This window comes from Photinus pyralis, unplaced genomic scaffold, assembly GCF_008802855.1.
Source record: "Photinus pyralis isolate 1611_PpyrPB1 unplaced genomic scaffold, Ppyr1.3 Ppyr1.4_LG7, whole genome shotgun sequence".
Lineage (NCBI taxonomy): Eukaryota > Metazoa > Arthropoda > Insecta > Coleoptera > Lampyridae > Photinus > Photinus pyralis.
The window spans coordinates 13,479,276-13,505,599 of record NW_022170738.1 but is presented as its reverse complement, the minus strand read 5'-3'; the positions used below and the strand labels follow the sequence as shown (position 1 = coordinate 13,505,599).

The window sequence follows — 26,324 nt, the reverse complement described above, 5'->3', positions numbered from 1 at the left end:
TCCTTTGAAATCTTTGGATTAAATTAATATAAATTGTTAAAAGTAAAAAGGGTGGTAAAATAAATTGCACCTCTGGCGAAGTCAAGGGGAGAAAGAACAAAAATCAGAAAATTGAAATAGGTATAGAAAATGAAAATTTGAGTAAAAACGCTTTTCATGAAAAAAAGTAAGGTATAAATTCACGATTCGATTAATATTTTAAGAGCTCTAAATTAACACGTTTCCTTGGAAAACTCAACGAACTGCAAATTTTTAGGCCGGATTGCGTATGAAATTGATATAGAACTTCTTCAGTTCATTTGAACGGTCACATTTAAGAAATTCGTTTGATTAACACAAAAAAGTCTTTCAGTGATTTTTTATACCAACTCAACTTTTAACATAATCTAGAAGTAGTTCGGAAAAAATGCAATAATAAGGGATACACATTTGGTGACGAACGGGCGAAGACTAACAATATTTTAAACAAATTAAACATGTTGTAAATCAGCATATGCATGATGAAGGGGGATTTTTGCTAATGCAGATCAGTATTTTATTAGCGAAGTTTAAAATCATCGATCTCACGAGTAATCTAACTCAAAATAAGCCTGCACATCTACACTATAGCAGAATGCTTTTAGTGAAAATTTGAAGTTTCTAGCAGGCTATTGTAATTGCCGAGATCTCAGGCTGAGGCCGAGATCTCAGGCTGACAACCAGCCAGCCCGCCAGCCAACCAGCCATAACGAATATAATAGCGTATTTTTCTCAAAAATCCGCCCATGAACAATAAAGTCTGGGCATGTTAAATTTTTATTTCACACACAATAGCACACTTTTTAAGAGCATTTTCCAACGAGGTTGGATGGGCTATTTCTTTGTCCGTTCGTCCGGGGCCTTAACTACACCGTTTTCAATATATTTAGTTCGTTCTTTTTGAATTCGGTAGTGTATAGCTCTGGCACCTGATCCAAGAAAAATCTTTACCATTAATGTGCGCATGCGCAATATCAGTTTTCTTATTTATTATTCATTTTCATGCCTACTGTATGTCAGGAAATTTTAGTTTCCATGACAAAGGCAGACTACGTTTCCTGCCGCTTGTCATTTTACTGACTGCGCTTGTCACTTTACTGGCTGCACCGTCACTTTACCGGCCGTATTTGTGACATTTGTAATGTCTATAATGACTCCTGTCACTCGGGAATTAAAGTACTCGGCACCAAAGGGCCCTCGTCCTTCAATATTTCCTCGCAAGTAATGTATCATTTTCCTGATTTTTATGTAAATAACTAATGTTGAAATTTTAACCACAGCTACTTCTAGTGAAGGCAAACATATCGCACATACTAAAAATCCCAAACTGCGTAAGTTACGCGCCTTTTTATTTAAGTTTTACATAAGTAATCCATTTTTAACACATTTCCAAAAAAATATACAAAGACATGCCGACTTGGTCCATCCGTTCCCACGGCTGTGTCGCTACTAGATAGGAGCTTGTTCTATTGTTCTATACCTTTTTCGCTATTTGGTTCCTTCTGGTATCGAGGCTTGCGCCAAGGAAGGAATTTTTTCTCCGCGACTTGCAAAAACTTTTACGCTTATAAATTCTATCCGTTTGTTGCATTTTGTTTCTTGTTTAGTGAAAACTCAAAACATGAACCTCATTTTTAGGATCATTTTGAACCAGAGACCCAAATTTTTAATATAAACGCCAATTTGATTTAGGAAACGGTAAAATGCATTGATACAGAAAAAGAAAATTGACTTTTTTGGTCGCCATGGTTATTATATTACTTTATCTATATAAATAACAAGTAAAAAGGTATTCGCCCTAAGGCGCATTTCCCATGCGTTGATCAGTAATTACCGAAAGGCCATATTCAATAGGTATAGAGGATTTTCTCTGTGAAATTTCATAACCTTTGAAATGGCAACCTAAAATAGGTCACTGGCTCTTGATTTATAGCTTTTAAGGATGTAGTAGTGACACAGCCGTAGGGACGGACAAAATGGTCACAATAGCGAATGTTTTTTAATTTATGCGCTAAAATTAGTTAAAATGTAACTCTTTATAATAAAAAATAAAGTCGTATCCACGACTTATAAATCAAGAACGGCTGGGCCGATTTTTATGATCTCTTGGTTTGTTGGATTCACCTCCAAGCCGAATAGCAGAATAGCTATTAAATACAGACAAGTCTTCAAACGATTTAAAACTGGCACAGTGTGTTGATACAACGAACTACAAAGCAAAGTTAAGTAGTAATGCTAACTAATACGTTTAAATATTTAAAATGTGCACAGTGCGATTTTGACATCACCATCATGTTCTGAAACGGCATCTCTTAATTTAACAAAACCTCAAAGGATTTAAAATATGCACACTGTAATGGCATTATGTGGAAATGTGTGGAACGGAAAAAACGAGACAGTCGAAAAGGGACTTAAAATTTAACATACACGGTGTCCATTTTTCGAGTGCCACTATGGGGATCTCGCTTATCTTAAGAGATAGAAACTTGGTTAAATTAGGGCAAAGTTGCGAATTTTCGTGCTGAATAATAATCTAAAAATAAATTTATAATATCTTCAATAGTTTTGAAAATATGGCAAAAAATCGAAAATTTCTGATTTTCATTTTTAACTTTTTCATGGTAAACTAATTGTACTAGACATTTCTAATTAACACATTATTCAGACACTTTTTAATGGAGATTTCGAATATGGCATCCCGTTTTTAATAACTTTCAAGATAACGGAGAAACACGTGGCAACTTTAGTTTTTTTTATGGGCGCCGTTTTGGATTTTGACATTTTGAGATTAGGTTTTTTTTTCTCTTTACAACGATATATCACACATGGTGGTTCAGTATCACATTTTTTCTAAAAATACAATTTTCATTTTCTGCGAAGAGTGCTATGCAAAAACAAAACGTTGTTTTGTTGTGAACAAAATGTTGACCTATTTCAAGCAGTGTCATTTACGTTTGTGCTAGTTTTATTGCTAAAATATTATTTATTCTTATGTCTTTTGTTCTAATTTGAATTATAATTTTCTTTCAAAACGAAGGTTCAATTCTGTTCATATGAAAATCGTTCCTTGATGCCAATGCTGCAACCGGACATATGCATCGAACTGTCAAACTTTTGTTCACAACAAAAGAACGTTTTGTTTTTCCAAAGCACTATTCCTAAAAAATTAAAAATTGTATTTTAGGAAAAATGTGATACTGAACCACCACATGTAATATATCGTCGTAAAGAGAAAAAAAGACGTAATCTTAAAATTACAAAATTAAAAATGGCGCCCATAAGAAAAAGTTGCCACGTGTTTCTCTGTCATCTTAAAAGTTATTTAAAACGAGATGTCACATTCGAAATCTCCATTGAAAAGTGTTCGAATAATGTGTTAATTAGAAATGTCTAGTACGACTAGTTTATCATGAAAAAATTAAAAACGAAAATCAGAAAGTTTCTTTTTTTTGCGTTATTTTCAGAACTATTGATGATATTTTAAATTTCTTTTCAGATGGTTATTCAGCAGGGAAATTCGCAACTTTGCCCCCATTTAACCAACTTTCTATCTCTTAAGGTATAAGCGAGATCCCCATAGTGGCACTCGAAAAATGGACACCGTGTAGGTATGCTTCCAAAGAACTTTCACCGGGAAATGGTAAAACGGGCACGGGGTACGGGAAAAAAACAGGAACCGGGGTACGAAGTTCACCGGAACTGCTAGTATAAGGTGTAAATTCACGGCTAATAAATGCGTTAAAATGTAAATGATGGATGAATCCTAAGAAACCCTTAGCAGAAACTACAAATACAGCAGCCCTTTTATTCGGCAGCATTTCTTCTTGAGCGCAACGAAATTGCGAAATAATTTAAGCGAACTTTCAAAAAATGTCGCCATCCCAGACCAAGGCGATATTAAAATTTGCTCAAGTGGATTCCAATGTACTTACTTATTGCGTAATCCACGAAAACTAATTATACGTTAGCAGTTATAAAACCATAAATTATGCTGACATTGGCATTATTTTATGCATTATTAGATAAGTAAACGCAATTTTTCACTAATTTTTACCACTACCATAAATGGTGTGCTATAATGGAATTTTTCTTGATCGGTGAAAATGGCAATGATTCAACGAAAAAATGAAGATTCCAAAGAAATTATTGAGTGTTCTAAAATTGCCGCGATGAAATTGCTTTATTCAACTTTTTCCACAATTTTTCTTGAGCCAAATGCAGTACGGAATTTTGGACAAATTTCAATGTTGGACGAAGGTCGTTCTCGAAATATTGTCAATAAAATACAGTGCATTTGATTGCTCCCGAAGTGCGAAAAAGTCAAATCCTTGACAAGGATCCGAGTTTTCTGTACATTAAAATTAGAAAGGATCTTAAAATAGCGGTGAAATAATAGCTACGCGATTTCGTAAAGCTGTACGTTTTTGTCTGAAAGGCTTTTGCGATACTGCGCTGGATTGGTATAAAAGAACGGCGAAATGCATCTAGAATCCTTTGGCCCAATTTCGTAAGTAGGTCGCGACGATAAAAGCTTCAAGTATTAGCGAGCCACAATTCATTTCAAAACAAAGTGAAAGGCACTTTTAACGCTCGTGAAATTAAAAACTGCAAACTTACCATTTTTAAGGTCTCTTCCGGCCGCAGAAGGTAGAACATCGACTGCAAGTGCTTCTGGATGTTGCTACCGTGAGCCTCGGTTTGCCGACTCGATTTTTGGGCCTCAGCCGGCAGCACCAGAGCAGTGCCTTTTCCGGCGAAGTAGCATTCGCTAAGGCTGAAAAGGAAGAAAAGCGCAATTAGAGGATATTGTAATTGGCTTGGACAAATGCACCACCTGTCGATGCTGACAGCGATATCATCCCAAACAACGAATTGATCCAAAATGACGACGACACAAAACAAAAACGCGCACGACCCGCTCGACCAATTTACCGTGTGAACGCTTAGAAATGACTAAAAGTTAGTCAAGGTTTTTGGTCTGGCAAATCCCGCGAACGTGTGGGTGACTCGACTAAAACCGCGCCGACTGGTTTACCTTTTTTTTTCATCTTCTCTTCTTCCGAAATTATTGTCCTTCGCCAAAAAAGACTTGCACTTCCGGATCATTACGTGGCCTTTCGCGATAAATGCAGCGATCATAACAAAGCTTGGCAAAAGTAATATTTGTGATCCACTTGGAAGTTAAATATAAACATTGCCTTACACGGCACGAGCAAATGTTATGAAATACATTCCATGTTTATAATAATAATTACATGTTTAACTATTTTGGCAGAGATTAAAGTCGCATGTCAAAGCATTGAAGGACAGCGTGCACCGTCTTCCAATTTAAATTTTTGCGCAAAAACGCCATCCTTTTAAAGTGAAAAGGTGCAGCTTCGTCGACTTTGGATCTTCTAGAAAATGGTGCCGGTATTTTCTTATTAATGTGTGCAATTTATATGCTAATTTCGCCTGCTGATAGCATCGGTGCATCCATCCCAGAATCCATATTAAGTAGGTAATGCCAATATCGAATTTCCACCACTCGTCTTATTTCGCCGTCTCCAACCATTCAATAGCAATAATACAATACGAAATGATATTCACACCCCTAATTTGCATAATATAACGTCTCTACTTAAAAGAAATGAGCGAAAGTTTTAATTTTTCCAAAAAAAAACTGCAAAAGAACGAAGCTATACATATGTCACAGACACATTTTAAGGGTTGTTCGCTAAGGCTTTTAGAATTTTTAGAATGATTACTACCCTAATCGAACTTAACCCTCTAATACACTAAAAAATGGACTAATGTTTCAATTTTTTCCAAACAATTTTGATTTCTGAATTCCAAAAAAATATCGCATACACTAGTAAGTATTAAAACGAAATTTCGGCAAGAGTACTGACAGCAGTTTTTTTTAAGCATAAATAGCTTTTGGCACTGATTCTTGTAGATTATTTTGTTCCGCTTTGTCCACTTTTCTACTGCACTCCAGTAAATAAACGGAGTTTTTTTTCTAATAAAAACTAGGCAAGTGAAAAGACTAAAAAATCTTTCTAAAATTTTTTTTCAATCTTGTTCGAATTTTTTTGAGCCACTTGAATATATCTGAGTATCATATCATCCCCAGTTTGTTATATTATACAAAAGAGATATAATATGCTATCTTTTTAGAATTAAGTCAACGTTACAATTAAAAAATGAGATCAAGTCCCAGAACTTTTTCAACTAAGCTCGTACACTCATTTGGAAAACGGCATATTATTCAAGAATCCTTATGAAGAAACTTTTGTAATATACAGAAACATAAAATATGTATAGGGTCATTCTGAAATTGACATTTTTTTTATTTTCCCCCTATCTTTTAAGCGCGTGAATTTTTCAAATTTTCCCATTTTAAGTTTCTCCAAAAAAGATCACATGGTGCCTATATTACTTTTTTGAAAGCACAATTACGGAGATACCCTACAAGTGTAAAAATGGGACACCCTGTACATAACTTTTTTCCCAAGAAAATCTGGCGTATGTGTAACAAATACGGACATGATTAGGGCTCACGTCAAAAACACCTGGCACAGATTTTATTGGTACTTCTTGTTTAGCGTTTTTTCTAGCTACTCCGAAATAGGTTTTCCTGCAGTTTTCCCTCGAGTTTTCCTAATTTTTTTTAAATTTTTATTTTGCCTTTATTTTTAAGTGGGCGGGGTTTCAGCCGAGGCTGTTCTACCAACCCAACCCACTATACATTTACAAATATCCATGCCCGAACCCGGATTCGAACCAGGGACCCTGTACCGCAGTCGAGCTTCCACTGAACTGCGCTACACGGGCCGGCAAACTGCGCTACACGGGCCGGCGTAAGGTAAATACCGGAGCAGTATAGAACAACTTAAACCCTTCCGCAGGGGCACTTCTAAAAAGCATTATGCGGGCCACTCTGTGATTGGGTGAAAGCCTGTTGAGGGCCCAGAACAATAGAAGGATAATAAATAAAAAATACAGGGTGTTTTTTTGGGATCTTTAGTTAAACGTTTCTGGGAAAGTAAAATAGGTAACTTTTTGAAAATTTGTACTTAGGAGTTACTCTGAAGACCGAATCGATGTAAAATATTTTCAAAATGGCCACACTTCCGGAAACACCGGAAGTAGATAGTAACTTCGTTATATTAAATGGCAACCCCTATTTTTTATTGCATTTTTGGATTCTACGTAAAATTTCAGTTCTTTTGATACCCACATGTCCACATCTGCCATTTATGGTTTTTAAGTTATTTTGAGTTTATGAAAAAAAATGGCGGATGCAGATGGTACCATGATAATTGATTACTTGAAAACGGTTATAGTCATGGCAATCCATTTTTATCAGTGCATAGAGAATGAATAGGGCTTTCTTTTAGTGTACTTAAAAAAAAATTAAGTTGCGTACAATCGCACCTATGGAGATCCAAATTTAAGAAACTTCAAAGTCCAAAAACTCAGTTCTTTTGAATGGAATGACCATGTTCTTACTATTGCATGAGATAGAGAATTGAAATTGGAATATTTTGATATTACATGTTCCTATAGCTATCTTTAACATTTTCTGATTTATTCCCATTTCATTGAATTGATGCCATTTTTTTGCATTTTCATTTTAGCAGTTGGCCATGATTTTATAACAATCGAATTTTAAACACATCAAGAAAAGGATTTTTTAATATCATTGATTCTAGTCTAAATAATTCATTAATAAATAAGTCATTCATTAAGGATATAGGACGGAAAATTTTTGAGAAATCTAGACAGAGTCGTTCAACTGAATTTCTTAAACAACGTATAAGTGTAAAAATTCAGAGAGGTAATGCGATATCTGTTCTAACAACAATTCCATACAAAAAATTTCAACGTAGTTTTTTATATTTTACATTGAATTTATTTTGTTAATCTTGCATTTGCAATTCAATTCATTTTCTTAAATATTCACTTGTGCTTCAACGGTTTGTAGTGCATTTGGGGATACATTTCCAAAATTCATACAATTTCGTTCCAGTGTTTGAATGAATGTACGGCAAGCATGTGCCGCGATTCTGTCCATTTCACCATAAATAACAATTAAATTCAAAAATAGGTAATTTTTCGATTTTTGAAAAACTTATGTTAACCTATAACAGTAGGTGACGGATTAGTGTCACTAGAATTGTTTAAAATTCAATTGTTATAAAATCATGGCCGGCTACTAAAAAGATAATTCGAAAAAAATAGTGTCAATTCAATAAAATGGGAATAAGTCAGAAACTGTTAAAGATAGCTATAGGAACATGTATTGTCAAAATATGCCCATTTCGATTCTTTATCTCATGCAATATTAAGAAAATGGTGATTCCATAAAAAAAACTGAGTTTTTAGTCTTTGAAGTTTCATAAATTTGGATCTCCATAGGGGCGGTCTTACGCAACTTAACTTTTTTTTAAGTACACTAAAAGAAAGGTGTATTCATTCTATATGCACTGATAAACATAGGTTGCCATGACTACAACCGTTTTCAAGTAATCAATTATCAAGGTATCAGCTGCATCCGCCATTTTTTTTCTTAAAGTCAAAATAACTTAAAGACCATAAATGGCAGATATCGATATATGGGTATCCAAAGAACTGAAATTTTACGTAGAATCCAAAAACCCAATAAAAAATTGGGGTTGCTATTTAAAATAACGAAGTTACTATCTACTTCCGGTGTTTCCGGAAGTGCGGCCATTTGGAAAGTATTTTACATCGATTCGGCCTTCAGCGTAACTCCTAAGTACAAATTTTCAAAAACCTACCTATTTTACTTTCCCAGAAACGTTTAACTAAAGCTCCCAAAAAAACACCCTGTATAGCGTACCTATGTTTATCCATTTTTAAGATGCTTTTTAAGGGTTTTCACGTCTAAACACTCATACTTTGAATGCATCCATCTCGGAAAATTAAGGAAAGTTGTATGTAGAAAAGAGCGAAATAGTTTCAATTTATAACAAGATACGAGAAATCTCATACGATATTCAGTAGAGAAATTTTTGACACTCTGTTCGCATTCGGCTCATATTCAATAGCATACTGATCCTATAACATATGGGAATTCCTTTCGGAAAATTACCCTAAAAATGGGAATATATGTAGGAATTGCAGTTTAGGCAATGTAGCGTACGGTTTTTAGCGGAATTTTTTTCGAAAAATTCCCATTATGTGATGGTTTTTCCGTCCGTCTGTTCTCATCTAACTTGAGAACGAACGAACGAACAAAACGAGAGTGTTTTTCGTGTACAGTGTAGTTCAAATTCGTGGATCACCATTGAGATCATAGTAACAGTGCGAGATACAGTGTTGCAAAATTGCCCCTTTTTGTGACTAAAAAACGCATTTGAAATTTTTGAACAATCTTTGAAAATAACTGAGATATCAGGCAAAAGAACATGTGAAATTTCGCTTTAATTTTCCCTAGCTTAAACGATCGGAAATGCAGGACGGTTCCCGTTAGCACCTGCTACGTAAGCTACGTTAGATACAGAAGCCACAGGCTACTACTTTCTTATTTCTTATAGACGCCATATTGGATTTTTACGGAGACAAGAAATTCAGGTAAATGTATCGCCATCATAGCCATGTTGATTCAGGAAGATCTAGTTATCCGTTGATCCAATATGGCGCCCGTAAGAAATAAGAAAGTAGTAGCCTGTAGATTCTACATCTAGCATGTTATGGAAATTCTGATAACAAACTCATATTTTTTGAAAAGAAGAGCCCATAAAAGATACCAACGGAAACCGTCCACTTCCGACCGTTTTATCTAGGGAAAATGAAAACGAAATTTGACGTTTTGAGTTTTTCGGTGATACGGAGTATCTCTGTTATTTTCGAAGATTTGTCAACAAAAATGTAGCGTGTCGTCCCGAAAAGCTCGCGTCGACAAATTCGCCCATGGAATCTTTGATCTCGGAATATCTGGGTCCAAAAAAACTCGCCTCCGAAATTTTCAGTGCTAAGAATAGCTCCTGGAAAGGTTTGCGTCAGTATATTAGGGCAGCTTACGTTCGACTATCTAAGACGCAAAGTAATCACCAGTTCCAAGCTAAAAAATTCTTTAACCTTCTACCAAAGAGTATCCAATCATATGATACAAAAAAACTAAAAGTAACTCTTAAACGATACCTAACATTAAAAGCATATTTTTCCATACAAGAATTTGTAAGTGAAGGAAGTGAGAATCAGAGTGATTTTAAATTTAAATTGACTATTGTATTAAGTAAATATATAAGTACATTACATATGTTATTTAACTAGATAAAACTTGACGAATGTAAGCGCTACTGTGCAAAACATGAAAAATATATTATTATTATTATTATTATTATATCATCGTCTTTATGCGACAGTGAAAGAGGTCTTAACCTGTGCCTCAATTCAAAACTTAGCCCCCGCGCCATTTAGTTTCTCTTAAAAAAAATTCGAAAAACTGCAAAATTTTGAAAAAAAAAAAAGGTTATAACAGTGAAATCGTTCAAGTTAAAGGCATGATATGTTACATACAAAAAATAAGTACTTTTCAAGTACTTTCCAAATATGGGGTGTTCTATTTAAAAAAACGTTTGATACGCCACTGGAATACAGCACGCCCCTGATGATCAAAAATATTTTATTAATATGGCGACGGTAATTGTGTACAAGTTTGCTCTAAGACTTTTTTCGGTATCTGTTATGGTAAGGGAAATATGACCAGAGGGGCCTTCGATGCTACACCCTGTATGCACTTCAAGACGTCACTTTAGACATTGCTGAGGAAACATGCGAGTAATAGTACATTATTCTAATTTACAAAGCCTACACGACACGATATAGGAGCTACCGAGTGCGGTAAGACCATTTTCGAACATTTTGATGGCACAATCCGAGGCACAATCCAATATGCAACGAGCACCACTCGTTAAAGTAGTAGGGGCTGAAAGTGAAATTGGCCCATGCGTTTCAATTCAAGGAAAACTGATTTTCTAGATCAGCATTAAAATTGATCGCAACTATTTAAAAATTGTCATTGAGCATTTTTTTTAATTGCGGGGGGCTAACTTGATAGAGCCGAGGATTATACAGGGTGAAAACCGACAAAATAGAGCGAAATGAAATTTAAAAATACAAAAAAATAAACGCTTCTGCAGGTGTACATTTTTGTACAAGATGTTTATTTGAGTAATTGTTTACTTTAGTTTTGCCAATGAAATGTTCTTTTTGTTTGCGACACAAAGTTTGTTTTTGATTTGTTGGCATTAACTATTGAAAAAACCCTTTAATGCTTGAGTGTAGTTCTTCATGAATTTATTTATTTATAGCGGGCCAATTTGTGGTAGTTCTCCTGGCATCCTTTTGACTCTGTTCGAGCCTGGACTTAGTAAAACAAACAATAGTAATTAAAAAAAAAAGTAAGTACATTCTAAAGGTTGATATTTGCAAATGCAATATCACAACGTTTAGGTGTAGGTAACCGCCCTTTACGCCTTTGTACCGTTCAACAATAAGTTGAGGAAAATGGAGTCCCCATAGCTTGTTCTGTATAGATTCAATATCAAAATAGTACTTATATTAAGAAACCACAGTATAATCGAGGCTTTAAACATTGCAAATGCTTTACAGGCCAATTATATACACGTTTCTTTTTTTTATACCTGCAATATAATTAAAAAATAAGGGAAATATCGAAATGACGTTATACTTGAATATATTTCTAACTAGGTGGGGCTGATTATTAGTAATTCCATGATTGCCATGAAAATGTCACTTGACCTTGGCTTATAAAAGTCAGCGTCTTTGTAAATAAAATGACTTCGGTTAAAGAAGATAATACACCGTCCATTCAGTGGCTTGTTGCAGAAGCAGAAAAGTGGGTACCTGAAAAATGCAAAAGCGAAAGCCTACAAAGACTATGAGAGGTTGTTGATGTGGATGAATAGGAAGTCTTAAATGCATCGATAATGCTGGCATAGATGAAGAAAATGTCAAAGGTATTTAAATCTTCTACACTTTGGTGCATTCATTCAAAACTTCAATCAATACTGCGAAAAAAGTAGATTTTGTAGCATACTTACCCTAAACCACGTGCATTTGCTTCCAACAAAGAAAATGATCCAAACACATCTTTTGCATTTGCAGAAAGCGATCTGAGAGGTTTTATTTATTTCAGTCCCAGATTATAGTTTTATATGTCCTATTTGAAGTAACGATACTTAGCAACCTTGAAGACATTCCGACCAATTGTCCACCCCGTTTGGATGGAAACGCCTAAGTTCCACAAATAGGTACATTAAGACCAATCTTCGGGTAATATAGATGCGAAGACCCCCTAAAGCGCCCATCACGAAACTTTCGCGATTCTAACAGTACACTAATCTCATAAACGCCTTCGACGTATAATAAAAGAAACAAATTTATAGAAACATTAAATTTAAGAGCCATTAATTCTTTTAACGATTTTCTTTATGTGTGCAGATTAGTGCCGAAGAGGGGGAATCTTATTTATCACACAAAAAGAGTATGCGAGCCATCAATCAAAAACAATACGATCTTGGGGGTGTAGTCAGTACATAACAATGACGTCCCACACATCGCGGCTTTCTCCATGACGAAAATGGTCAAAAGATACTAAAATGGGTGCACGTGCCTTAGCCTTTAAATCATGTTAATCCGAGTGTACCTTATTAGTACAAAGCAGCCGAGACAATCGCGCGAAACGTTGTTAACCTCTTCATGGCGAGAAGCATTGTCGGCGACGTTCTTCTTAATGCAAATATAGGTAGTGCACGTGGGATGCGGGCGTGCAATGATAATTACAGATATGATGGAGATGGTCGACTAACACCTTCGGGGGTTTACTACCTTTCCCTTCTCCATCACAGAACAAAGATGCCTATGCGTGTCGCGAAAAAAGGTTAAGTGCCGGTACAGTTACAGGTACTTTACGGGTTAACGACCATTGTCATTACCATCCAGTTAAAAAGGCTAATTTCGCACTCGTTCAATTTATCTATAGAACGGAAGACGACAAGTTCCGGATATGCAGGAATAATTGGTACTTACAACTGTACTGTACACGAAAACCCATTAGCTGAAACTGTAACGCAGAAACACTAAAATCGACTTTTCAAAAAAGCGCCCCATATCAAACTGCCGCCAACAAAGAAAACAATCGGGGACGATCGCGGGTAGTGTGCAGCACACAATAATGTAGGGTAGCAATTTAGTCACGCGAGGGTAGCTTTCTATAGGACAATGCCCTTTTCCATCCATACCGAGTTTATAAATTATTGAGTAATTATACGTCTGCATTCTATTAGTAGTCTACGTTAATTGGTAGACAGCGTTTTATGCACTTCCGCATTTAGGAAGACCGATTTTCGTCTCGACGAGGAGCATTTAAGGCAATTAGCGATCGTATATAATTACAAAATACGAGGCCTAAATAAGACACCCACCGAGTTCGTAGTTTTAATGGCATAAGGAATCTAGTAAGACATCTGCTACTCTCATTCTTTTTCACACGCAAGCCAGACGAGCGATTTGGTTTTCAGCAAAGGCCTAAAGGGGTGAAATGTATATTCATTTGTAATATAATCACGCACCCTTGAAAATGTGTGTGATTGCCTCGAAATTTTTCATTTGTTTGGGGGCCAGCACCTGCAATTGTTCGTGGCGTTTATTTGTGAGAGATTTGTTTAAATAATTGAAAAGAGAAAGAGAATTATTTGTTTAAGACTCCTGTATATTTTTACGGAAAATTAAATTCTGCTCAAAAAATCTTTTACCACAATTTAATTAATTAATAACGGAGCTACAAAACCATAAAAAAATACGGAACAATAATTTATAAAAACTAATTAAACCTGCAAGAAGGATTGGTACAACCACCTAATAAAATAATTGTTACAGGTCTCTGCCTGATGTATGCTAACATTTCTATTTTATTTACGAATTGAAAGCAACAGATTGATTGCCATTTTTTGTTTGTAATTTTAGGGTTTTTGATATAAGCTACTGTTCATTTTTCTGTATTTTTACGGAAACATTAATTAAATTATTATTAATGCTTTGTAGCCGTATTATTAATTATTTGAGTGGCTATGCATTAAAGATGTTTTTTTATTCAAAATTTTCTTTCAAATATGAGAATGTACAGGATGCCCATTAAAAAAATATCTCTTTGTTGAATGTCTTGTTCAATTTCTGATTTCGCCATTGTAATTCTGAAAAAAATATATTCGCAGACTTTAGTTAGTTGAAACAAATACTCCACTTGTACGTTTTTCATTTCTCCTATTCTCTTTTACAATTTAACATTTTGAATTTTGAAATGCCCATAATTTTTGAATGGATGGTTCTGCTAACAAACATTACACGGCACAAATGGCACAAGCAAAGCAAAGAATTGCGATTAATTTCGGTATTTGTGCTGTTTATGTGCTCCTCACTTCACAGGGTCAGAAGTTTCATAGTTAAAAAACTGAAATAGTATTATGAAAAAGATGAAATTCGATTATAACCGCGATATCGGCTTACTGATATATGGCATATAGCGTATTGTCCGCCGAATGCCGATATGATAACTATACAGGGTGTCACAATTATGTATTGCTATGTGAAAGGGCAAACGGTCACTAAGCCAATTTCTCATTCTATTGCGCTACCGATTCTCTTATTTTTTCACTCAAATCCGCCTTGAATTCCTCCGCCATCGATGGGCAATTGCCTCCATCATCGCGGCAAAATGCCCTTGGTCGTCAACTCGATCGATCTTTTTTTGAACTTAACTCGGAAAAATTTGGTCTAAATTTTGCGTTTCCCGTATTTCCCACCGTAAGGCACCAAATAATTACTTATGTTGTGTGCCCCACGTTCGGCGCCAAAATGTAATGCTGTTGGAAATTGCATACGGTTACTGAGCCACCCTGTCCAGCTAACTCAATTAAGTAAAGTCACTCATAAAAACAATTAAAATGAAACTCTTAAAATACTGATCGTAACATGGGGCTTATTATAATACGAAACTGTTCTTTTACACACAAAAAAATGGAAATAATAACGCTGTAATACGGAGTGAGCAATATACAAAGGATCACGCCCAAGAGTTCGATTGAAACAATTAAGTAAAGTCGTAATTACCTTTAAACTGCCAATAATCGGTTGGTAAACTACGCTGTCCAATCCAAAAACGCACAAAACACAATGATAAAACCAATTAATTTCACTTCGAATCTTCCCTGTTAATTCAACAAACTTTACTAATCAGAATCACAGACTGACTTTACTTGCAAATACAACTCTAATTAATTTAAGAAACGCGTCCAACACTTGACTTCACGTACATCCGAAAACTCTAATATGCCGCAGGTAAAAACCCGACTTCCCACAAACGGCCAAAGGCATGCAAGCGGAGAGAGTAAAATCGTTTAGGTACAGCTTTCTTGCAATTAATTAGTCCACATCCCATTTACGCAATTTAGCTGAACTATTTCTGGATTAAGTATCTCAAAATTTGAGCAAAACATCCATTGATCAATCAATTTCTTTGTAGAAACGGCAAAACTCATTTAAAAGGTCCTCTTCCTGTCTTCTAATGGTAATTTTTTGCATCGATCGTGTTTAATAATCCCTCGAGATTCCAATTCTCTTATTGGCACGCTTCACCACTGCTTGTGGGTTGTATACAATCCTCATCGTCTCCAGATTTGCCATGTGCATATTACAAATTGCAAATACGTGTGTCGTCAAAGCACATATGCTGCACTTGTGCATTTTCGGTAAGGGCTGATGCTCGCTTTATTAAAATTGCAAAGACAACGTTTACCGTAGATTATAAGGCGCGGTTTGCTTTTCACGCAATTTTCTATCTTAATGACGTATATCGGCAATAATTAAAAAAAACCTCGCCTTTACCGTACCGCTTAAGAGCATTAAAAAACGCCTATCTAAATTAATTGCTTCGGGTGATACCTTTAAACGCGAGGCTCCCCATTTTTATCAAAACCGAACCGGGTCAAACGGTCGATCTTGACGCGCAAACCCAAATACGGTAGCCATCGCATAAACAAACCCTTCGAAGTTTTTCTGTGCATGTCAGACACACCCTTGACGCTGCTAATAGTCTTTTTTACTACCTGTTGGATCACCTTTGATTAGAACACCTGTTGAGAGACCAGTTTGTCCATTTTTTAATGGCGTTTGTGAAAGCCGTTTCTCGGGACGCAATAAAAAAGGTAGAAATTTTCAAGTTTGCGCGGCGGATTCAAATTGAGAGTAATTGGATTTAGAGTGCAGCTTAAGGGATCTCAATATTTGATGAATATTCATTAAGGGCTTTTCATTAAAGCCGTTCCTAATTCATGGCGTAAACTAGAGCAAAATGGGGAACGATTATGATTTGTGCCGCTTTTTTTTGTGTATAATTTGAATAAATTACAAGAGGTCGCGTTTCCGTTTTGGTATAGTAAAGGGGCCGGAATTGAGGACATTACGATTGCTAACCAGTATGGATCGGATATTGAATTGAACTGGTACTGCATTATTTGCACGCGACTCTTTGCAACATGCAACACGCATATAAATTGAGGATTTTGCGATGTTCATATAAAATAAGAAACAGTTTTAGTCCAGTAACCATATATACATCAGACCTTGCGTCAGATCCGGTAGCTCTGATTTTTTTTTGTTTATGATGTTGGCTTCATTTTCCCGAACTGGAGAATTTGATGCTATTAGCTATTAGCAGAAATAGTTTTCGATGGGCTTCGGAAATAATAGTTCGCTCAAGTTCCACAAAAGACAAAAACGAAGTGCCTTTCATGGAGTTGCTAAAAACAAAATTTTATCTTGTACAGAAAGACATAACCGCTGTACACTTTAGTGCGTTGTACATAAAATGAAAAACAATCATATTTGAGTACTGGAGACAAAGACAAGAAAGAGAAATAACTTTTGAAACGCTGTAGGCAAATGTTTTAAAAGTACTGAAACATTGTTTAAAAATATTTAAACAGTGGTTCCGTAACAATAGTTCTTCAGGATTTTATAACCACTTAATTTTACATATGGGAGGCAAATTCTCAAAAAATTAGAACTTTGAATTATAATTTTTACCAAAAGCTACACACGTAGTCGTATTCGTATAGCCCAAATATTAAAAAAGTGAACCGCCTTCACTTTATGCATTCGTAAATTAATGTAATATGGTATCTTATACAAATACATGAATGGTGTATTTTTTAGGTGATAAAGAAATAAGGTGTGAAGTGGATGTTTCGACGTGAAACAAATAATGCTTAATCTGCTAAAATTGTTATATCAATAAAATTTCTTTTGTAGAGCTTATTTTTTAATGAAAAAGCGCTATTACTAACGTTTGGGCATCGTGGGCGTGGGCGAGAACTAGAAACACTAGAAGAACAAGAACTAAATTTTGTGGGAAAATATGTTTCTTTCGTTTTCTAATTTTGTTTAGCAAAAAAATCGCAGGGGTCTGAAATTTGGAGGAACATAACTTTTTTTACTTTTCATTTGCCTATTATATGCCAATTATATCTGTCATATGAGATATATAAAGCAGTCTATGACGCCCGAGGGCAAAATGAGAGGTCATAATGTATTGTCATTTCATTATGCCCACAAACGGGCTGCCAAATTTATTGACGGATGTAATAAAAAAAGATGCTACTTGATTCGTATGAAGCACTTTAATGTTGAGCAAACAATAATCATTACATTTGTATATTAGAAATGCATTATTTGGAACGACGAACAATAAAATTTTGTATGAACCTCAGGCATTACTCGATACGTAACCCTCGGACGACTAACAATCGCTCGGGCCGGAGGCCCTCGGGCTCTGTCGCCCTAGGCATAAAAATCGCCTTAATGCCCTTGATGCATAAATAACTATTATGACAAAAAAGAAGAACTTCTGGTGCCCGCAAAGTTGCGTCGTTTCCGAGATATTCACGATTTTCGAAAGAAACACCTCTTTTTCAGAGGGATGAAAAAAATGCATTTTTCATCGTACAGGGTAGCATAATTTTCAAAAAAACATTTTAATAATCAAAAATAAATAAACATTGGAAAAATTTCGAGAAAATCATCAAAATGAACAGGTTTTTTGACTCCCCGACTCCAACGCATGCCCTCCGTGCATTTTATTGTATTTAGACGCTGTAAGATTGTAAGATGTTTATTGCTACTATTTTCGGTTGCTATAATGCCATCTGATATTTGAATTTGGAGTAGATAATGCAGTTTGTTCCCATTGGAAAAAATAAAAAAATAAAAAATAGACAATTTAAAAAAAGTTGAATTAATTCGCGTATTTAATTCATATGAATTAATTCCTGCCAACCCTGTCTATGAGGCCTTTCGCTTCGTTTAAATACAGATTCTTATATCGAACTGATTTTTAGGGGTTTCCTCGTGACCCACAAATTCTTAAATATACAATTTTAAGATCCGCCCCAAGGAATTGGATTTTTTGTAGTTTTTCTAAGTTTCTAAAGTCTTTTATGCATGCTTGTGAAGAAAGTATGAAATTTTTCTGAGCTTTAAATGCAAGTCTACTGTAATTTGAGATTTTCATGGATTTGTTCTTATTATTCCCAGCAATTTGTCTCAAAATACCACGCGAAATACATCCGCACCTTAGTAGGGAGTGCATTGGGGTAAAAAATGACCCCCCCCCCACTTTTTTGACGGAAATGCACGTAATGAAGCCCAGAAATCAAAATCATACAAAATCTCGGTGATGTCGGTCGGCCTGTCTGTCTGTACTCTTTATTTTCGGCTCAATGGCTACACCGATTACAACCAAATTGGGTATCCTTAAACATAAAAGGAACACCTGAAAACGATCAAAACGCGCATGCGCAGACGTGCCGGGCTATACACAGCAAATTTTTTTTAATAAACTTGGTTCCAAATCCAAAATTTTTACCCTTCGTTTTACCCTTTAATGAAAAAAATGTATACAACAACAATTTTTCTCGGTGACTCCTTTTCGAGACCAGTAGGATAGATAGAGGGTGGGAGGAGAGGCGTTGTCATTAAAAATATCGACGAAAGGAACTGCTTTCTACCAACTACCACCCTTCTCCTTTCCCCCTGATTAAAATGGAGGAGAAGGAGAACGAGCTTTATTCTTCATGGTACTCTAATGAAAGGTCTCAACTAAACAAATTCATTTCTACCAACCAGGCCTCCTCCTCGACCCCTTATCGTCATATCTCAAGGAAATGGTGTGTCGGAAGAGGGCACTCATAAGAGGAATGAGACACATCTACTGGTGACGTCAAAACTTTCAGTGCAAATATCTACAGAACGAAGTGTCCGAGGAGGGTACCCTCAAAGGGCGGTTGGAACGTCTAGACGAGGCATACCTACTGGCGATGTGAAAACTTAAATGTTAATATCTCGAAAATGGAGTGTCGTATGTTTGGGTCTGGAAACAGATTGAATCACAGAAACTGCTCGCCGAGGGCTAGATGATAGCTCCTAAAACACAAGAAATGTGCCATACTGAGTAAAGAATATTTCGCAATTCGTATTAGTGGGATAACCGAGGGGGAAATCGCAGTAGATCAGCATAGTAAATGTTCGCGACATATCCGCATATTTTTCCTAGGGGCGAAATTAATCACCTTTTACTATGCGCGCGTCTTCGAGAGGTCTCTTTCTCGTTTCTCGTGTGGTAGCTCCCGACAACCTCTTATTGATGCTGTAGTCAAAACTGGCTGACAAAATACTGATCTGCCACACAAAAATACGCTCAAGTTCCTTTGGTCTCACATGAGAGCTTTGATAATTATTTGGCATAAAAAATTTGCGTAGTATGGGACCTTGCTTGATTTTTTAAAAAAATTAGTTTATTATCTCCGCCACTGTCCGATAATTATATTCAATATTCTTATGCTTAAAATCAACAAAACTCACTTTCAAACTTTCTTTTGGGTCCACCTAAATTCCCGTCCATAGGGCACTGTTCAGCGACAAGCGTGCTGTCCATTATCAATACGAAGCCACCGTAACTAGGAAACGATAATAAATAAAGACTTTAGTAGAAAAATAGTGACGTCAATGAAGTCTTATTGACCCAAAGCCGAACAAGACAGGCGGGATACCGAGGTCCTTCTGTTCGGAACCACGTTTTAGGTTTACTTAATCAAGGCGGAAATCAAAAAATGTCAATTTCACAATGATTCAACATGTTTTCAGTTACAGGAGAAATGGTTATTAGAAAAGTTTGTTTATAATGATTGTTCAATAATCAACATAAGTATACGGGGTCAGGTAAGAATGTTACGGGCCTACCTTCATTTTTTAAACACCCTATATCATTTAGTCTAAAAGAATAGCGTATTGAAATGTCTTTCCAAAATATAACACTAAAAAAGTTAGAAAAATTCAATATTGTTTAAAAAAGATTTAAAAAATCAAAGATTCATAAAATGTTTTGAAATGTTTTTGAATTATTTAAGCCTTTTTTTAATTTTTTTAATCTTTTTTTAGCACTTGAATCTTTTTTTAATATCATCCCTGGTGTATTCGTATACTTATTTTGCAAACGGCAGATTATTAAACAATTATTATACTCTCTGTTCAAGATAAGGAGCCATGAAACCGTCAACAGTTTCCAACTTTGTTTTTTTGTGTGCCGTACATACTATTCGGAATAAAAAATGTACCTATTCAAATTCTTTATTAATCTTTAATTGCGCATCTTTTCTCTAATTTGACCATCGTCGTATCTTCTATGGTTTCGAAGATCCCCATTCCTGTATCTGTGTGTATCTATTTGGGGTACTTTCTCTGTGCGTCTACAAATGGTCCTAAATATTAATCAAGAAAAACGAAACGCCCATGTTTATCAAATATGCCATGGGTCCAAATTGTTTTGTTCTTAATTTAACTTATTTTTCATCCGCAATGACGCACATGATGGAACAAACGCAGTTAGCTATGTTTTTGCATATGACTTTTCCACAAGTTTTGATTGACAATAAAATGGCTCAATTGGAAGTAGAGGTTTGTAAGAAACCCAGGAGTCTTATTTTTTATGAGATAAAACACAAATTTTGAAAATTTTTTTTTGCTTTTGAAGACGCAACGCCACAGCGAAACATGATGGGCGTTTGATTTGAAAAAAAAACAGTTTGGTCTCCCTCTAAATGCTTTGCGTGGACTTATATGTACTAATAAATGCAAATGTCCTTAAAATGTTCAAAACAGAGTAGGAAAGGATGTACATGAAAACAACTGAAATATACACAAAGAAAGTATGTCAAATAATGATTAAAGGACAACTGTCACTTAATATGGGGTGACAATAGTTAAAAAAAATGAAAACCTTCGCCACTCATTTATAATCTTATGCAAATCAACTTAATAATAATAAATAGCTGCCTAACTACAGATAAATTTACTGTTAACTACGTGAGGTATCCGCAAACATAACCTTTTAGCTTTCTACTCATATACACATTCAAATTAGAATTCGAACTTGACATTCGTTCGTTATAATTTTTTTATTAATTATTATGGGGAAATTTCGTGAGAGATGTGAATCTTTGTCAACGCACGTGCACTATGCGGGATTTAGCGCACAACACGGATCAGAGCGCAGCCTACTTAGTTCACTGTTTTTATGGTGAAGTCTTCCGGGCGTCGAAGTTAATTTATCAGGATAACAACAAAGGGCGTTTAACCCAATTATCGCGTTGGCACTACGTTCATTGATAAAAAAAATATGTGACAAGGTTAGCTTACTTAGAATGTTTAATGTAAGCAAACATTCTCACTGTTTACCTTTTTTTTGTAAGACTCCGAGTTTATCCCAACGCCGAAAAAAATCTCAACTGCTGGAGGTTGCGTAAGAAGAAAGATTAGGGAAAAAACGCACAAACGGGGCACTTGTGTGGCCTTGTCGTAATTTTAATGCGAAACAGCTGCACGAGAATATAACATCTGCCAAATAATTACGCGCAAAAAGACAAAATTTAGGTAAAGTTCATCCAAAAATACCTGACATGTGCGGGGGTCATTCTCTCCGAGCTTAAATTAAGATGGGTTCTCTTAAGGTAGGCTAACTGGAGAGTTTAGCATCAAAAACGACTTGACGTTATTATAAAGTGGCTAAGCGTAAAAAATTGAATTCTAGACATGTAAAATATAGAACGGCAACTGCAAGAAATAGAAGGTTTTTAGAGCGGCATTAAAATGCCAACCAAGAGTGATTTGCTTTGGCGAAACAGTTGAATAATTTCAAAATAAATACGCGCAACCCCCACGTCGAAAGCTTCTAATTATATTCGTAAAAATCCAAGATTAAAAGTAAACAAATAGAAAGTGAAACGCCATTGTTTTACGTCCGATTTACGTTTTGTGCTATCGACCGACTCTTAAATTTTTGTATAATAAAAAAAAACTGAAATAAAAACGACGGTGAAAGCAACTGTGAAAGTGTAACTGCCACGGAAAAAAAGAACTATTTTGACACAAAGGTTAAAAACAATGCACGTTTTACGGGGAAATTTACTTTAAATGTCGCTTTTGTCTGGTATAAATAACGTCAGACGTGTTATAAAATTAGAATAAAAAACGTAAAATTAACTCGTTTACTGCGAAGTAATGACCCTACTGTTCGCAAAAGTGGTTTTACAACTACGCCTGAGAAAACATACGCTGAATGATGTTTGTCTAATGTTTTTCAAAACGTGTCCATTCAGAATACCTTCTCATAATTAAACTTGATACAAACTTCAGATAATGTTGAAATCACAGAATATGAAGGGTACACTGCAGTATAAGGGGGGTACTTAAAACCGAACTATGCAATAAATATTTGGATATACAGTGGTATTTACTAAGAAGTAGACATAGGGATTTAGGTGTATTGTTTTTCCCTATGCCCGGAATTAGAACCCTTTTAAAGAAAAAAATAATCTCTTCCCGACGCTACATTGAAAAATTGCCCTTTTTCGTTTGGCGCGATATTGGGAAACTTGGGCCCTTTTATGTGATTAAGTTCACCAATTTGTGACAAAAAACCGAAGACATTTAACTGTCAATATTAGATGTACACTTTTTTTCTCTCTTTTTCTCGTTACGTCCATATAGACAATTATGTTACTCATATTTTTCAAGGTACAAATGTTTCTCCAAAATGTACTATCACGCCAAGCTTAGCATAGGTCACTTTGTCATTACTGACCATACGGTTTAGGTTAAACGGACCAAGTTTTGCAGGTTTCTTAAAAAGACTCGGTTGTAACGAAAGCTTCTAATTTGGATATGAATTTTTTAGAAAATTTACTGCGAGTTGAAAAATGATTTTCCAGACAAATGTTGGTCTTCGTGAAATGCTAAGATTGAAATGGATGATTGCAGTGAAGAAATCCTTGTACAAAGTTATTTTTCGATACAGCCTTTTAGTCGCCAATGAGTAATGACTCTTTAAACCTTCAAATGTAGATTATGGCTCAAATTACATTATTTTTGGTGGAGATATAACATTACATTTCTTAGTTCAGCGAGACGGAAACCACCAGCTGCAGAAAACGTTCTTTTAAGAAAGGGATTGTTCAATTTTCAATTTCTTATTGTATAAATTATTTTTTATTATACCTGAATCACAATCTCCGTTTTAAACACTCAAATGCGTGCGAAAAAGGGCCTTTAAAACACACGTGCTTTAAAGTTTCTAAGTAACGATACTTCAAGTATGACTTTTGAAACTGTCATCTGGATGAAATAAAAAATCCTCTTAGGTCGCTTTCTGTAAATGCAGAACATTTCTTTGGTTTTTGTACCTATCTTTTGGTTGAATCTTTCACAAACGCGCGTAATTTAGGGTGTGCTTCCAAATCTGTTCCACTTTTTAATCGCAGCATTGCTTTAAAGTTTTGAATGAATGCACCAAAATATAAAAGATTTAAATACCTTTGACATTTCCTTCATATATGCCAGCAGTATGGATGCATTTAAGACTGTATTCGTACTTCCTATTCATCCATGGAAACGACTTTTCATATTCTTTATAATAGGCTTTACTCTCGGCTTTACTGGAGTTGGATTTTACACCTACCAACGTTTGTTTAGATTTTACAACAATCGATTTAATGGACGGTGTATTATCTTTTTCAACGGAAATCGTTTAATTCACAAAGACGATGATTTTTATAAGCAAACGTCTAGTGACATTTCCATGGCAATCGTGAAATTACGAACACCCAGCCCACTTAATTAGACATGTATTCGAGTATAACGTCAATATGACTTCATTGTATTCCCTATTTTTAAATTATACGGCAGGTATAATAAAAAATACTATAAGATACACGTGTATAATTGGCCTTTAAAGCACTTGCAACGTTAAAGGCACTCCGCTTTGCGTCGTGCCCTTAAACTCGTTGCGCGTGCTTTAAAGACTTGATTATACACTTGTATCTTAATATACTTAATATACTATTAATATATATTAATATATAATATATAATATTAATATATATTGTTTGGAACCGTTTAATAATCTAAATCATAGGAAAAAAATGCAATTGATGTAAAATAGTAATTAGAATTTTAAGTGATTGTTAAACGGCACCAATTTGTGTAGATTATGAAAACATTCAGTAATTATGATGCGCAATGTATTTATTTGAGAACCTATTGCCAGGGATGTAATTTCGTTGTTTGTGTTTTATTCAGTAACATTGTGCATGCAAATGGGTCCGTCCGAATTTATTAGGTAATTTAAAATAGAAGCTCCTAGTAAGGAAATTTAAAAGTAGCTTTGATTTCTTCATTATTATAAAAAATGAGGTGCAGATATGAGAAAAATGTGGCTACGAATCGAAAAAGTTAGACGTAGAACAATTAATAAAAATATTTGTGTTAATATCCCTATACGAGTTCACTTAATGTTTAAATTTTATTTCAAGAAAGGAGGTTTAACCACCTTTATGCAGAAAGTCATTTGCAATTTGTAATATTATAATAAAATTATACTACACTACCATATACATATACCTACCGCTACCACTAATTTCCGTGTGTCCCTGCCCTGGCCAGTGCACCTTGAAAAAGTCCACTAAATGTCTTTGAAAGATTTCATTCTCGGAAGGAAAATTTCAAATATTTTTAAAATTAATGAATAAACGATTGATTTCTTTCAGTTCTTTATTTCCGCGCACGCAAAACAATAAAACGTACGCTAATAAAAATAGCAATTTATTTACCGTTGTCGTACAGCACACTTGATTAATACATTAAATTTAAACAATTCGATAAAACAAAACCTTGACGATTCGTAACCCCAGTAAAGCAGCATTTGTTTAATCTTGAAACGTTAAACAAAGCATTATGTATCTGGGCGATATTAATATTGATCTACTTAGCGCAATTAATATAAACTTGCATACGATTTCCTCCTGATACTGCCCTTACCACCTACAAATGCTCGCAAGGCCTCAACTTAATTTCCTGGAATATAAATATTTAATTGCAAAACCGATACTGAGACCTACCCACAAAAATATTAACAATGCTTTTATCATTTACATATTCCTTATGGTATAGTCCCCATTTCCGTTTATAAACGTTTTAAGCTTTTATTTATACCGTAAATCTAAAGGTGGGGTGATTCACCTCGACGGCACTTTTCTCTGAACGCGGTTTTTTGAGTGCACACTTCGAGTTATGAAAAATGTGAGTCATCGTACACAAAAACAACTTCTTGGTTGTTGCTTTGTTAGAGATTTCAAGGTTGATGCCTTAAACATTTGGATGCCCTCTGTTCCGGCTTACTGTTTAATTAGTAACGCATGTGCCTCCGACGAAATCTAACCGGGAAAATACTTTTAGAGGAACTGACAATTGTTAAAATTGCCTAGGAAAAAAGAAGCTGAAGTGGATTACGTTCGTTTCGGTTCAGTTGTCTGTCGAAGAGGCTGAATCCGATTGTGAGATACGGGTCTTGTGTAATAAAGGCTGAAGGCGGGAGAGATTTGAATTATTTATAAAACGCTTTGTTAGTCAATTGGGCTACGTCTTATAATCCACGTTAAATTCAATAGCGCGGCTTTTTCGTATTTGCCTTCATTCAAGCATTGAAAAATTGCTGAGGATTCGCGCCCGTGTCAAGGTGAGAAGAGATGGGCGCTGAATTTATATGCTTTTATTCAATCGACTATCATTATGTCCCAATTTTCCTGTCAGCCGAGTTAGACTTCGCGGATCAGATTTGCAGCACACTCTAATTCAGTCACAGTTCTTGTTGATCGCCAATAAATGTA

The 26,324-nt window shown here is 35.3% G+C and overlaps 1 protein-coding gene across 4 annotated transcripts in view; it reads right to left on the bottom strand.

Annotated features, from left to right (window-relative positions):
* The window catches only part of LOC116177475, a 96,374-nt gene that overhangs the window by 34,202 nt on the left and 35,848 nt on the right, over positions 1 to 26,324 (bottom strand). For 3 of the 4 annotated variants that reach the window (XM_031496462.1, XM_031496460.1, XM_031496459.1), the window contains one exon: positions 4,636 to 4,792. In XM_031496462.1, coding sequence (XP_031352322.1) covers positions 4,636 to 4,792 — 157 coding nt within the window. Of the gene's footprint in view, positions 1 to 4,635; positions 4,793 to 4,852; positions 4,982 to 26,324 lie in introns of those variants that run through there. The other variant, XM_031496463.1, reaches the window with a different exon arrangement.